Here is a 13,710-nt window from a genome sequence, read left to right on the forward strand (position 1 = left end):
GCATAAAATTACCACAGATGTTTTTTGGGGCCCCGATGGCAGAACTGACCTGTGGATAACAGATGCAATGGCATCTGATAGAACCACTAAATTCCAACAAGCAGTTTTGCACTAACATCTTTGTGACTGAAACATCTTTTCAATTTTTTAAAGATCAACTGTTTTATCCTTTCTTGACAGAAGGACATTATTGGCATCCAGCAGTTACTAAATAAATCTGAATCCAATCTGCATCAACTCACAGCAATGCTTGACTGTCGAGGACTGCACAAGGTAAACATTCTTTTCTTTCTTTCTAAATCTTTTTATTATTATTAGTAATATGGACAGAATACAAATGATATATTAATAAAGAAATTACAAACATACAAATTCCATTACATATGAAAAAAAACATACATAATAGTTACAATATAAATGAGTTTACCAAGACATAAGCCATACAATATATGTATGAACATGGTAAGTCTAAATATTTCATAATATATGATATAAGAAAACAGAAAAAAAGAAAAAAAAGAAAAAAATATATATAATGCAAAACTAGCTAATCTACTAATCTAATAACTAATAACTAATATAGAAGAAAAAAGAAGCAAAAGAGAGAGAGAGAAAAAAAAGGGGGCTGTTTATAATATCTCACAAAAATAAATATTCATCAATGCCGTCACTTTCGGTCCTCTCAACATACATAAGCTAAAAGCTGGGAAATCAAATGAACTTGGCACAGGGTCATATTACATCATATGAAAATGTTGAATAAATGGTCTCCATAACTTTTCAAATTTAATAGAAGTCTCAAAAGTACCACTTCTAATTTTTTCTAAATTTAAACATAACATAGTTTGAGAGAACCAATTAAATACAGTGGGAGGATTAATTTCCTTCCAATTCAACAATATAGATCTTCTAGCCATCAGAGTTAGAAATGCAATCATTCGACGGACAGAAGAAGATAAATGCTGTGAATCTAACATTGGTAAACCAAAAATTGCGGTAATAGGATGAGGTTGTAAATCAATATTCAAAATCGCAGAAATAATATCAAAAATAACTTTCCAATATTTCTCCAAAAATGAACAAGACCAAAACATATGAGTTAAAGACGCAATTTCAGATTGACATCTATCACAAATAGGACTAATATGAGAGTAAAAATGAGCTAATTTATCCTTGGACATATGGGCCCTATGTACGACCTTAAATTGTATTAATGAATGTTTGGCACATAACGATGATGTATTAACTAATTGAAGAATTCTATCCCAATTCTCACTAGAAATAATAAGGCTAAGCTCTCTTTCCCAATCCTTTTTAGTCTTATAAAGAGGCTCTGAACGTATCTTCATAATTATATTATAAAGTTTTGAAATAAGCCCTTTTTGAAAAGGGTCTAATTCAAATAAGCTCTCCAAAATATCTGAAGGCACAAAATTTGGAAACGTAGGGAGTACAGAACTTAAAAAATGTCTAACCTGTAAATATCTAAAAAAATGAAGTCTAGGCAAGTTATATTTGTTGGATAATTGCTCAAAAAACATAAAACAGTTGTCCAAAAATAAATCAGAAAATCTTAGTAATCCCTTAGTTTTATAATCTATAATGGAAGGGTGGAAAAAACAATTAGATACAATAGGACTATTTAAAACGAATTGAGTCAACCCAAAAAATCTCCGAAATTGAAACCATATACGCAAAGTATGTTTAACTATTGGGTTGTCAATTCGTTTCGGCAATTTAGAAAGAGGAAAAGGGAGAGAAGTCCCTAAAATAGAACCCAGAGCATAAGCTGATACAGATTTAGTTTCTAAACTCACCCAACGAGGGCTGAAAGATCCACCCCCATCTTTCAACCAACATATCTAATATTAACTGCCCAATAGTAAAATCTGAAATTAGGTAATGCTAACCCGCCTTCCTTTTTTGTCTTCTGTAAATATATTTGACCTAACCTGGGATTTTTATTCTGCCATATATATGAAGAAATTTTAGAGTCAACATTAGTAAAAAAAGATTTCGGGATAAAAATTGGTATCGCTTGAAAAATATATAAAAACTTAAGTAAAATAACCATCTTAATAGCATTAATCCTACCTATTAGGGATAAAGATAATGGTGACAACTTAGTAAACAAATCTTTAATCTGATCAATTAAGGGTAAAAAATTAAATCTAAATAAATGTTTATGGTTTTTTGTGATTTTGATCACTAAATAAGTAAAAGAATCATTAACTAATTTAAAAGGTAAATTTCCATAAATAGGGACCCGTTTATTCAAAGGAAACAATTCACTTTTATTAAGATTTAACTTATACCCAGAAAACTCACTAAATTGAACCAATAATGATAAAACTGCTGGGATGGATTTCTCCGGGTTAGAAATGAATAGTAATAAATCATCTGCATACAAAGATAACTTATGAATGTCTGTCCCACGATTAATACCCAAAATATCCTGTGATTGTCTGATGGCAATTGCCAAAGGTTCTAAGGCAATGTTAAATAGTAATGGACTAAGAGGACATCCTTGTCTAGTGCCCCGAAATAGGCGAAAAAAGGGAGATCTTTGATTATTGGTAAACACTGAGGCTGCTGGAGTATGATAAATCAATTTAATCCATGATATAAATATCGGACTAAAATTAAACTTCTCCAACACATTAAATAAGTAAGGCCATTCAAATGCTTTCTCCACATCTAATGAAATCACGCATTCTGAAGTGTCATGTGAGGGAGTATAAACAATATTCAACGATCTCCTAATGTTAAAAAAAGAATAGTGATTTTTAATAAAACCGGTTTGATCATCTGAAATAATTTTGGGTAATACCTTCTCCAATCTAGATGCCAGTAACTTGGAAAAAATCTTGGAGTCTACATTCAATAAAGATATTGGTCTATAGGAAGCAAAATTAGTAGGGTCTTTATCTTTCTTCAATATTAGAGAAATGGAAACTCTATAAAAAGATTGTGGCAAATTCCCCAATCTAATGGCTTCCTCAAAAACCTTACATAACCAAGGGGAAAGAGTAGCGGAAAAAAATTAAAAAAATTCAACTGTATAACCATCTGGACCCGGTGCTTTCCCAGAATGCATTGAGGAAATAGCCCCTTTAATTTCTACATCCGTAATAGGAGTATCCAATATTAAAAGATCATCAGATGATAATCTTGGAAAATTTAATTTCCCAAGAAAATCAGACATGGTATTATGATCTTGAGGAAATTCAGATTGATACAGGGAGGTATAGAAGTCTTGAAATGCCTTATTTATCTCATCATGATTAACTGTCAGATTCCCATTCTGCTGACAAATCTTAGTGATTTGACGTTTAACCAAAGCATCCTTCAATTGACTAGCTAACAGTTTACCAGATTTATCATTGTGTATATAAAAATCAGATCTAGTTTTCATTAATTGATTTTCAATCGAGGATGTAAGTAATAAACTATGTTCCATTTGAAGTTCAACCCTTTGTTTGTAAAGCTCCTTACTAGGAGCAATCGAATATTTCTTATCAATCTCTTTAATTTTATCAACCAATAAAAGAGTTTCCATCTTAGTATGTTTCCTCAAACCAACAGAATAAGAAATAATCTGTCCACGTATATACGCTTTAAAAGTGTCCCAAAGTGTTCCGCAGGAGATATCATCTGTAGAATTAGTTGAAAAGAAGAAGTCGATCTGCTCCTCCATAAATTTTATAAAGTCAGAGTCTTGCAATAAGGTAGAATCAAATCGCCATTGTCTGGCATTAGAAGCTGTATCCGTAAATTTCATAGAAAGTAATAATGGAGCATGATCAGAGATAGCTATAATATCATATTTACAACCGATTACCAATGGAATAAAACAAGAGTCTACAAAAAAATAATCAATTCTCAAATAAGAGTGATAAACATGTGAGAAAAAAAGAAAACTCTTTGTCTTTAGGATGCCGAAATCTCCAAATATCAAAAACTCCATTGTCAGTCAAAAAAGAGTTAATACAAGTGGCCGACTTATTAGGTAAAGTTTGAATAGATAAAGATTTATCCATCAGAGGATTTAAACAGCAATTAAAGTCACCACCCATTATTAACTTATATTCATTTAGATTGGGTAAAGAGGTAAATAAGGACTTAAAAAAGTCAGGACAATCCACATTTGGAGCATAAACATTAACCGAAGCAACCTTTTTATTACAAAGTAAACCAATAATTAACAAAAATCTACCATTCGGATCCGAAAAAATATCATGTTGAACAAATGAAATAGAGGAGTCAATAAAAATTGAAACTCCTTTTACTTTAGCATTCGAATTTGCGTGATACTGTTGACCCTGCCAAAATCTAAAAAAACGAAATTTGTCCTCCTTCCTCACATGAGTTTCTTGTACAAAAATGATATGAGCATTAAGTCTTTGGAATACTTTGAAAATCTTTTTTCTTTTAATTGGATGATTTAAACCATTAGTATTCCAAGACACAAAATTAATGGTCTGAGCCATAATTCTAAAATCAACCCTTTGGTATAGAAAGGGTTAACCAACTTATAAACTCATGCACCCGGAAGAGGAATAAAAGTAAAGAGAAGACCCGGAAGTGATGACAACACAGACATATTTGAAGTTCAAAAACAGCCCAAATAAAAAAAACTAACACAAACTGATGCAAAAAAAATAGAATTAGAAAACAGACCATCCCCCCCACCCCCCAAGAAAAATAGAAAAAGCCAAAATATGATTTAAAAAAGGAAAAAGTAAGACTAATTCTACCCCCATGTCAGCTGAAGAGCACTCCATATATAAAGGATATATATAAAAGAATCACCCCAACTTTAAAAATTAAAATCGCTATAATAAAAACCATATTTCTTAGTTAGTTGTAAAAAAAATAAGAATATAGTCACTAAAAAAAAATAATAAATCGGACTCTAGCCCAGATAAAACAAAAAATATTTAAGCTATGATAAGCGATGCATTGTAGGAAAAAGACGTAAGAAAGAAAAAAATAATGCCATCTTAAGCAAAACCAAAAATCTTTTTCAAAAAACCACCATCTTAATCAAAGAAAAATTCACCTTCAAAGAATTAAAAATATACCTTCGAAGGAACAAAGTTAATGGACAAGAATGTAGTATAATGGTTAAAGTGTATAAGGCAGAACAATTAATAGGACGAAAACACGCTTTAACTTAAGTATAAAGTATAGGATGAACCTACACCAATAACCAGATTATAATTCTGGTTTAAGAGATCGAGAACCATCTTACATGATCAGAATCGTTCATTTATTAGAGACTGGTGTCTGTAGCAGTAGGGAAGTTCTCCTCCAGATAATTTCTCGCTTCTGAAGTTGAAAGGAAAACCTGTCGTGGAGCATTCGACGGAGAAATTCGAAGCTTCGCAGGGTATAGAAGCACAGGTTTCTGATTTTTCTCATAACATTCAGCCATCAACGGTTTAAAAAGAAGCCTTCTTTTTAAAAGGTCAGGGCTAAAGTCTTCGACCAGGCGGAAGCAGTATTCTTTGAATTTAATCATTCCTGCCCGACGAGCTGCACGTATAAGTTGTTCTTTGTCATGTACATAATGGAACCGGACAATTACCACCGAAGGTTTGTCTGTAGCACTCGGTGATCGACGCCGAATTCTATGTGCCCGATCCAATAAAGGAGGGTTATTTGGGAAAATCGTCGGAGAAGCTTCTTTTAAAAGTTGAGCAAAATATTTTGAAGGGTCATCTTTTTCTATGCCGTCTGGAAGACCAAGTATACGTAAGTTCTGTCTTCTGGACTGATTCTCAAAATCGTCACTCTTGGCTTTAAGGGCTTCCATCAGCTTAATGGTCGAAATTAAATCCTGTTGCAGTTTTTCAATAGTCAAATCTCGCTTCCGAGCATCTTCTTGCAGAGACGCAATAAGAGCTTGTTGCTGTTTAATTACTGAATCCGTCTTAACCATGTACTCTTGAAAAGCCTTTATATCTTCTTTAAAAAATTGTTGTAGTTCATCAAATTTTTTATCCAAAACCTCCATAAACAATTCATAAGTTAATTGAGTTTGTTGTGGCGGAGCCTGCTTCTTTCCGTTACCGTTCTGATTGTGTCTGGGATCCTGTCCCTTAGACCTGAGAGACATTTCTGTTTGCATATCTTCAAGAGTTCACAACAAACTCTTGGCAGTAAGTTAAAAAAAAATTAACAAAGAAACTTTCGGTATAGGTAAAAATAAGCTGAATAAGGGTGATCAAAGGTTAAAAAAAAGTAAAGGTTATGGAGCGAATCCAAAACAGTACTCACTCCATGAGCGTCTCCAGGTGACTGAGAAGGTAAACATTGATGAAGGAAAGTCATACCTCTCCCTGTTTAATCTGATGTGTTTATTGTTCGTTATTTTTTACTTTGAGTAAAAAATGGCTTGACTGGTTGCTGGACACAAAAAAAAAATATAATTTTCACCATTTTATTAGTGAAGGACTTATTGACAAAACCCTTGGGAGTTATGTGTCTTATTTGCAAATAAAATGAGAGACACCTAAATAATAAAATTATAAACAGGAAAACTGATTTTAAATGTACCAGCTATAGGTACAGGAGAACAGTTGTACTAGTACTGGAGAGCCTTTCTATTTTTCAGTTATTCTGGTTTGTTACTTTCTATTGGCTTCAGTAATGTTTTAATGTAATGTAATGTTTTACAGTCTGGGTAACATTACTTTAAAAGTTAATTTATGCAGAGATGAACTCAGCTGGTCCGTATAAAGAGAAAACAGCATTTCAGTTCAAAGGTCCTTCATCAGAACTGAGAAAGGAGAAAGCAAGTCCGATTAATTAGTAGTGAAGGTTGAGCAGGACAATGCATAGGATAAGGAGAACGTCTGTACAGGGTGAAATGATGTCGCCATTGAATGGACAGTTGAAATCCTTTATCTGTGTATTGTGAAGTCTGGGTGATGTTGTATGGTCCAGACAGCAGGGACGTGCTGAGCAGACCAGAATACACGATTGAAAGAAACAAAGGGAGAGGAACAACAAGCACATACAGCCTGTCGTGATACAAGTAGAAACAGCAAATTATCTGAAGTTGGAGAACTTCCCTGCAAGCTGCAGTGTGTAATGTTCCTCAAGCTTAGTCTGGAGTTTGTCATAACAGTGCAGGAGGTCACAGATAGAGGGTCAGATTGGGATGGGTCATTTCCAGAAGCTGAGGGTCACTCGTGTAGACTGAGCACAAGTTTTCTGCAAGGCGGTCATCCAATCTGCATCTGGTTTCTTCAGTACAGAAGATGCCACATTATAAGATATAGGAGCAGAGTTAGGCCATTTGGCTCAGTGAGTCTGCTCCCCATCACCAGAAACAGCAGATTAAATTGAATAAAGTGTCAGAGAATCCCTGCTTTAGCTGGACTGGATGGTGCTAATGGAAGTGATGAACAGACAGGTGTTGCAGGGAAAGGTATGAGTTTCATTAGAAGAGTGGGACCAGGAAGTACGTCAACTCTTCAGTTATTTATTTGCCCTGTACAATCTGAAATTGTTGGATCTAATTTATTTTTCTGTTTGTTTTTATAAAGGACTATCTGGATGCTGTGAATGGTGTGTGCTATGATGGTGTCGAGGGGTTGCTGTATCTTTTATTGTTTTCACTTCTTGCTGCAGCCGGGTTCTCTGCCTTGATCTGCGCCATATCTCGCAACTGTAATCACATTGCAATCAGGCAAGTGACGAAAATTTGAAATATTTCGGGGGATTACTACCACAGTGCAACTGTATTTTAGGCAATGAGAAGGTGATTTATTTGTGTAGGTCATTGTGGTCTGACTGTTTTTTAATAAAAAAACTTTATTTTGTGATAACAAGGACTGCACAGCATTTCTCATTTTGTTTTACTTCTGCTATCCTAACATTAGCTCCTTTGTTGTCCAGAGATCGCAATTACGATGACATGGATGAAGATGACCCTTTTAACCCACAAGCTCGTCGCATAGCAGCCCATAACCCAAGCCGAAGTCAGATACACAGTTTCTGTAGTTTCAATAGTAGTATGGGGAGTCAGACTAGCCTTCAGCCACCTGTGACCACAGCCACCACACAACCAGCCACTGCTGCACCTGCACCTGTGTATATGTAAGTACAGTCAACGGACTGCATCAATGATTTTAAACAGAATTACTTGGATTGTTTACTCCTTCAGATTTTATGCCTTTACTGTAAATTGCAGTGCCACCAATGAGCAGATTATCAAACCACTGTAAATTATGTTAGATAATATGAATATTAATTACCCTCGTATTATCTTAACATATCTTTGGGCTACACAAAGTACACTGCAGATGCTGTGGTCAAATCAACACGTACAAACAAGCTGGATGAACTCAGCAGGTCGGGCAGCATCCGTTGACCGCTCATTTCAACGGATGCAGCCTGACCTGCTGAGTCCATTGCTTGTACGTGTTGATGTTTCTGGGCTGCTGTCCAACGCAACTTGCAACGATTGGATCAGACAGAAAAGTGGTGATAGCCACTTTTTTGTTGTTTCATCGCTAACTCTGAGCCTCCGAGGAAAGCCGTTGCTACAACCTACAGCCTGGTCTGAGGCCGAGGTACTCAGGTGTTTGCGACGAGTGGACAATCGCAAGGCTGCGGGATCGGGCGGCACCCCAGGGCGAATAGCCAGGATGTGCGTCGCACAACTGGCTGGAGTGTTTACCAACATTTTTAAGCTCTCCCCTCTCCCAGTGTAGAGTGCCCTCCTGCTTCAAATTATCCACCATTGTCCCTGTACCAAAAAAGATCAAGGTAACGTGCCTGAACGACTGGTGTCCTGTCGCACTCACCTCAATAATAATCGCACTCATCTCAGCTTTGAGAGGCTGGTCAAGGCCTACATCTGCAACATGCTCCCATCCAAACTGGAGCCCCCTGCAATTCACCTACTGACACAACCGGTCGACAGACAACACAATAGCCACTGCTCTACATACTGTCCTTACTCATCTGGAAGAGGAAGGATGCTTATGTGAGAATGCTGTTCTTGGACTACAATTCAGCATTCAACACCACAGTTCCATCCAGGCTTGACAAGAAGCTCAGAGACCTCGGCCTTGACCCTGCCTTGTGCAGCTGGATCCTGGACTTCTTGTCAGATCGCTGGCAGGTGGTAAGAGTGGGCTCCCTCACCTCTACCCCAACAGAAGTCCCTCAGGGCTGTGTAGTAAGTCCCCTCCTTTACTCCCTATACACCCATGATTGTCACCACCCACAGGTCTAATCTGCTAATTTAATTTGCTGATGACACTACATTGATTGGCTTAATTTCGCACAATAACGGGTGGCTTATAGGGAAGAAGTGATCTTTCTGACACAGTGGTGTCAAGAAAACAATCTCTCCCTCAATGTCACAAAAACAAAGTTGGATGTGGATTACAGGAGGATGGAGATAGGCTGATTCCTATTGACATCAATGGATCTGGAGTTGAGAGGGTGAACAGCTTTAAGATCCTCAGCATCCACATCACCGAGGAGTTCACGTGGTCTGTACACACCAGCTGTGTGGTGAAAAAGGCACAACAGCGCCTATTTAACCTTAGATGGTTGAGGAATTTTGGTATGGGCCCCCAAATCCGAAGAACTTTCTACAGGGGCACTGTTCTATTTATTATAAAATATTATAAATCACTATGGTTGCACATGGCACATTTAGATGGAGACGTAACATAAAGATTTTTACTTCTCATGTACGTGAAGGATGTAAGAAATAAAGTCTGTTCAATTCAGTTGAGAGCATCCTGACTGGGTGCATCACTGCCTGGTTTGGGAACTGTACCTCCCTCAATCGCAGGACTGCAGAGAGTGGTGCAGACAGCCCAGCGCATCGGTAGTTGTGAACTTCTCATAATTTAGGACATTTACAAAGATAGGTGTGTACAAAGGGCCTGTAGGATCATTGGGGACCTGAGTCACACCAACCACAATCTATTCCAGCTGCTACCAACTGGGAAGCAGTACCACAGCATAAAAGCCAGGATGAACAGGTCCGAGGCAGCTTCTTCCACCAGGCCATCAGACTGATCAACCCACGCTGATTTGAGTGAATTTCTATGTTACATTAAATGTTCTGTTTATTATGAATTATGATAAATTACTATGATTGCACATTGCACATATCAACGGAGATGTAAAGATTTTTACTCATGTTTGTGAAGGATGAAAGTAATAAAGTCAGTTCAATTCTGTTGTTGCTTGTGTTGTTCTGTGAACATTGTGGGCTTGTTATGTTGGTGCCGGAAAGTGTGGCTACACTTGTGGGCAACCCCAGTGAATCCCCAGGTTGTGTTGGTTGTTTAACACAAATTACACATTTCATTGTATGTTTTGATGTACATGTGATAAATAAAGAAATGACCACAAAAAGCCAATCTTTTTCAATGAAATGTAGTATTGATTTACAGTGGATTCTGGTTAATTGGCTCAACTCTTTTTAAAAAAAAACAAAAACTGATCCAGAAAATTGCCAGATTCCTTTTATTTATTTGGGACACTATGCCGCTTAAATTGGATGGGAGACTGTTTTCGAAAAGGTTCTGACTAGCGTCAGTCACACACACTTGTGTGGTTGTTATACACTACCCTGTCCTTGTAGCGACAATTTTTAAAAAAGTGTCAGTTATCTGTGTTTGTTTTTAAAAAAAAGCAATGATTTTTGTCAGTGATAGTTGGGGAGAAATAAGCATTGAGACAATTTAGAGCTGTTTTGCTCACTGCAGTTTCAAGCATTCAGGCTTGGGGATGTCAGAAATGGCTGGGAGTGAAAATGAATCAGGTTTACTTCAACAAGTTAGGAACTATGAAGAATTTGGAAGTATTGACAATCATCTTGAATGTTACAGTAGAAATGAAGATTTGGAGGATGCAGTCATTGATAGCATTGTATGAACTACCGAGTTCATTATCCTCACTTGGTGATTTTGTTTATGGTGTGCACTGGGTGAATTTCTCCATCAATAATTATTAGAAACTAATACACAGTTTTATAGTTTTGTAGTACTATTGGTAGTGTTCTTATTTGTTCTGTATTTCATTTAAGTACAGAATTTGTTACTCAGTTTGTTCTTTTTTTAATACCTTTTTAACTAGTTCCATGGTACTTCAGCTAATTGTGGCAGCTGCTTAATTGTACCCAAATGTACTTGTTCCAATGTGTCCTAATTAACCAGAACCAATCTTGCTCCATCAAAGCAGGAGATCTCATGATCAAGAAATACACCTCTGTTGTCTGTTTGTGTCTTTGAATAATGCCAGAAATTAAATATATAAAGAGAATTAAGTAGCTTAATGGAAATAATAATCGCTAAAGTTTACCCAGTTACATTTTCTACCAGGCTAGGGCAGTGAGGATTGTGGGGCTTATGATATGTATCTAGCTTTGTAAAACAGTTTAATGGAACACAATCCCTCTCAAAATGTGATGCTAATTATTTGTTTTCATGCAGAATGGTTACAATTACAATTGATTTCATTTCTTCTACACAGGAATAACACTGTGTTGTTTGGTGGAAATCCTCGATTTGAAAATGTTCCACTGATTGGAAGAAATTCGCCCCCACCTTCGGTACGTTGGCTATCTGAGACAAACTCATTTTGATGGTGCTTGTTGTGATACTACTTTCTTGTTTTTGTTTTGGTTGTTTCTATCCTGTGATATGTCTATTGGTAACAAAAATGCTGAAGACATTCTGTGAGCTTATTTCAAAAATAATACCAGTAAAAATAGCAAAACGCACTTACTTAAGATGTATGTTCTGAATGTGATATGAGCATTGGATATAATGCCCCATCATGCATGATATCTCTCTTTATCTCACTAATTCAAGGAAAGTGAACTAAAATGTTTGTTATCAAACTATATTTATTCATAACTGAGAAAGCCCATAGGAAAACTCTGAATACCAGTATCAGAGATATGGAAGGGTTGAGTGCACACAGACCTATAGGCTAAGTATTTACCTGATTCCAAAAGTGGTAAACTTATGTCAGCCCTAAATATTCTTTTGAACCCTTTGAGGAGGGGAAAATACTGCTGTATGGGTATAAATCCAGTTCCTCATTGTGCCTCTGAATTTTAAGAAATATATTAAATTAAATAATATAAATTAAATTTTAAGAAAAAAAAAATATATATATATGTATTAGTGATATTATTTATTGAATTTTGGGAATTACTCACCTGCTCTGTTTCTTATTATTTTCTATTCCACACTTACGAACTTTTACTTGTAGAATAATTTTGATTTTGGCAACAGAATTTTCTTAATTGTAAGCTGCTGCTTTGTGTCTTATTTTTCCCACTGCCAACTAAAGATTTAAAGTATTTCATGCAATCAAATTAAAGTTGCATTCTGTTATTAGTTATATTGTACTAATACTGGTTGTGTTACCAATATTTTATTTTTGACCGACTTTTGGAGCTGAATTATGAGTGTTTTAAAACAGTAAGTTCTGCCATTTGTGTTATCTCATATTTTTCATTGTCATCAAGTCTTCATTATATATTAAAATCAGTCTTCATTCATATTTATCTCCATTGTTAAGAGGTTTGGGTTCAGCAAGCTGACATGCTTGGGATCACTAGATGTTTTATTTTCATTCTTTTTTTCAGACAAGCCTCATATACAGTAGAAACTTAGCCAGCTTCATTTTGGCACAATGACTATATTCTTGTTTCAGTCTTTCATGTCCGTTGCCAATACACAGCAATTAATTCTCCGCCGTAAATTTTCAAAAAGTCCTCAATCTCCCAATGTTCCTATCAGGTTTTGAAGGGTAAATATAAATGCTGCTTGAATTCAGATGAAGCACAAGTACATAATTTTAACATTGTCCTGGTTAAAAAATTTTAAAATCACAGATGTTCAGTTATTACTCAAGCATTGACGAGTACATCCTAATAGTATTTTATAGGTAAATATGCTGATACATAGCAATGAGAGTAACAATTTGTATTACACATTCCAGGCTACTTGTTGAGTTGATTTTGGTTACTTTGGATGAATTTGAAATGGTAAAAGAGGAAGTCTTAAAGTTACAAAATTACTTTTGTAGAATTAGAATCCATTAAAAATCCCTAACCAAGAATTTTTTAAGAAGCTCATCACCATCTTTACAACATGCATGGTTTTGATAATTTCCTCTCTTGAGAAGCTTGTTGTTGTCCTCATGAGGTTTACAAACCCTCTTGCCTCTCAACTGATTGAAGAGGCTGAAGCATACAGTAGGCAACTCTTTCTGTGCCACACCAAAGTGTTGCTTTGTGCAAATATTCTGTGCTGTATACAATTCCAACAGGCATTTTGTAATATGTTTGCTGCTTTGTGAGCATCACTGTTATCTTTTTATTTATAATAAGATTATCATTTCAGGAAATCTGGTAGGTCTTCTCCAGTATTTCTGCCCCTGTACCTTCACCCTACCCCCTTCAGCCTTGCCCCCATATTCTCCTCACTGATGGTAGAACTGATGAAATTCAATTACAGAAGTCATAATTAACAGAATTAATATCTGAAAGCCTTTTCTTAATTCTAGAAAAGTAAACAGTGACGGCATCATATAAACTTTGAAATAAATCCTCAGGGAGGATTTACAAGAAATAGCTGTATACAAGAGGTTTAAAATGAAGCTTGCAGATAATGAACAACTAAAATAAAGGCAGGAAATAGTGAGGGGGGAAAA

The 13,710-nt window shown here is 35.8% G+C and overlaps 1 protein-coding gene across 3 annotated transcripts in view; it reads left to right on the plus strand.

Moving 5' to 3' along the window:
• ttyh2 (tweety family member 2) overlaps positions 1–13,710 on the plus strand; it is a 119,157-nt gene that overhangs the window by 96,858 nt on the left and 8,589 nt on the right. For 2 of the 3 annotated variants that reach the window (XM_059948561.1, XM_059948564.1), the window contains 4 exons: positions 181–273; positions 7,557–7,699; positions 7,909–8,109; positions 11,515–11,593. In XM_059948561.1, coding sequence (XP_059804544.1) covers positions 181–273; positions 7,557–7,699; positions 7,909–8,109; positions 11,515–11,593 — 516 coding nt within the window. The remainder of the gene's footprint in view (positions 1–180; positions 274–7,556; positions 7,700–7,908; positions 8,110–11,514; positions 11,594–13,710) is intronic. The other variant, XM_059948562.1, reaches the window with a different exon arrangement.

This window comes from Hypanus sabinus, chromosome 23, assembly GCF_030144855.1.
Source record: "Hypanus sabinus isolate sHypSab1 chromosome 23, sHypSab1.hap1, whole genome shotgun sequence".
Taxonomy (NCBI): Eukaryota; Metazoa; Chordata; class Chondrichthyes; order Myliobatiformes; family Dasyatidae; genus Hypanus; species Hypanus sabinus.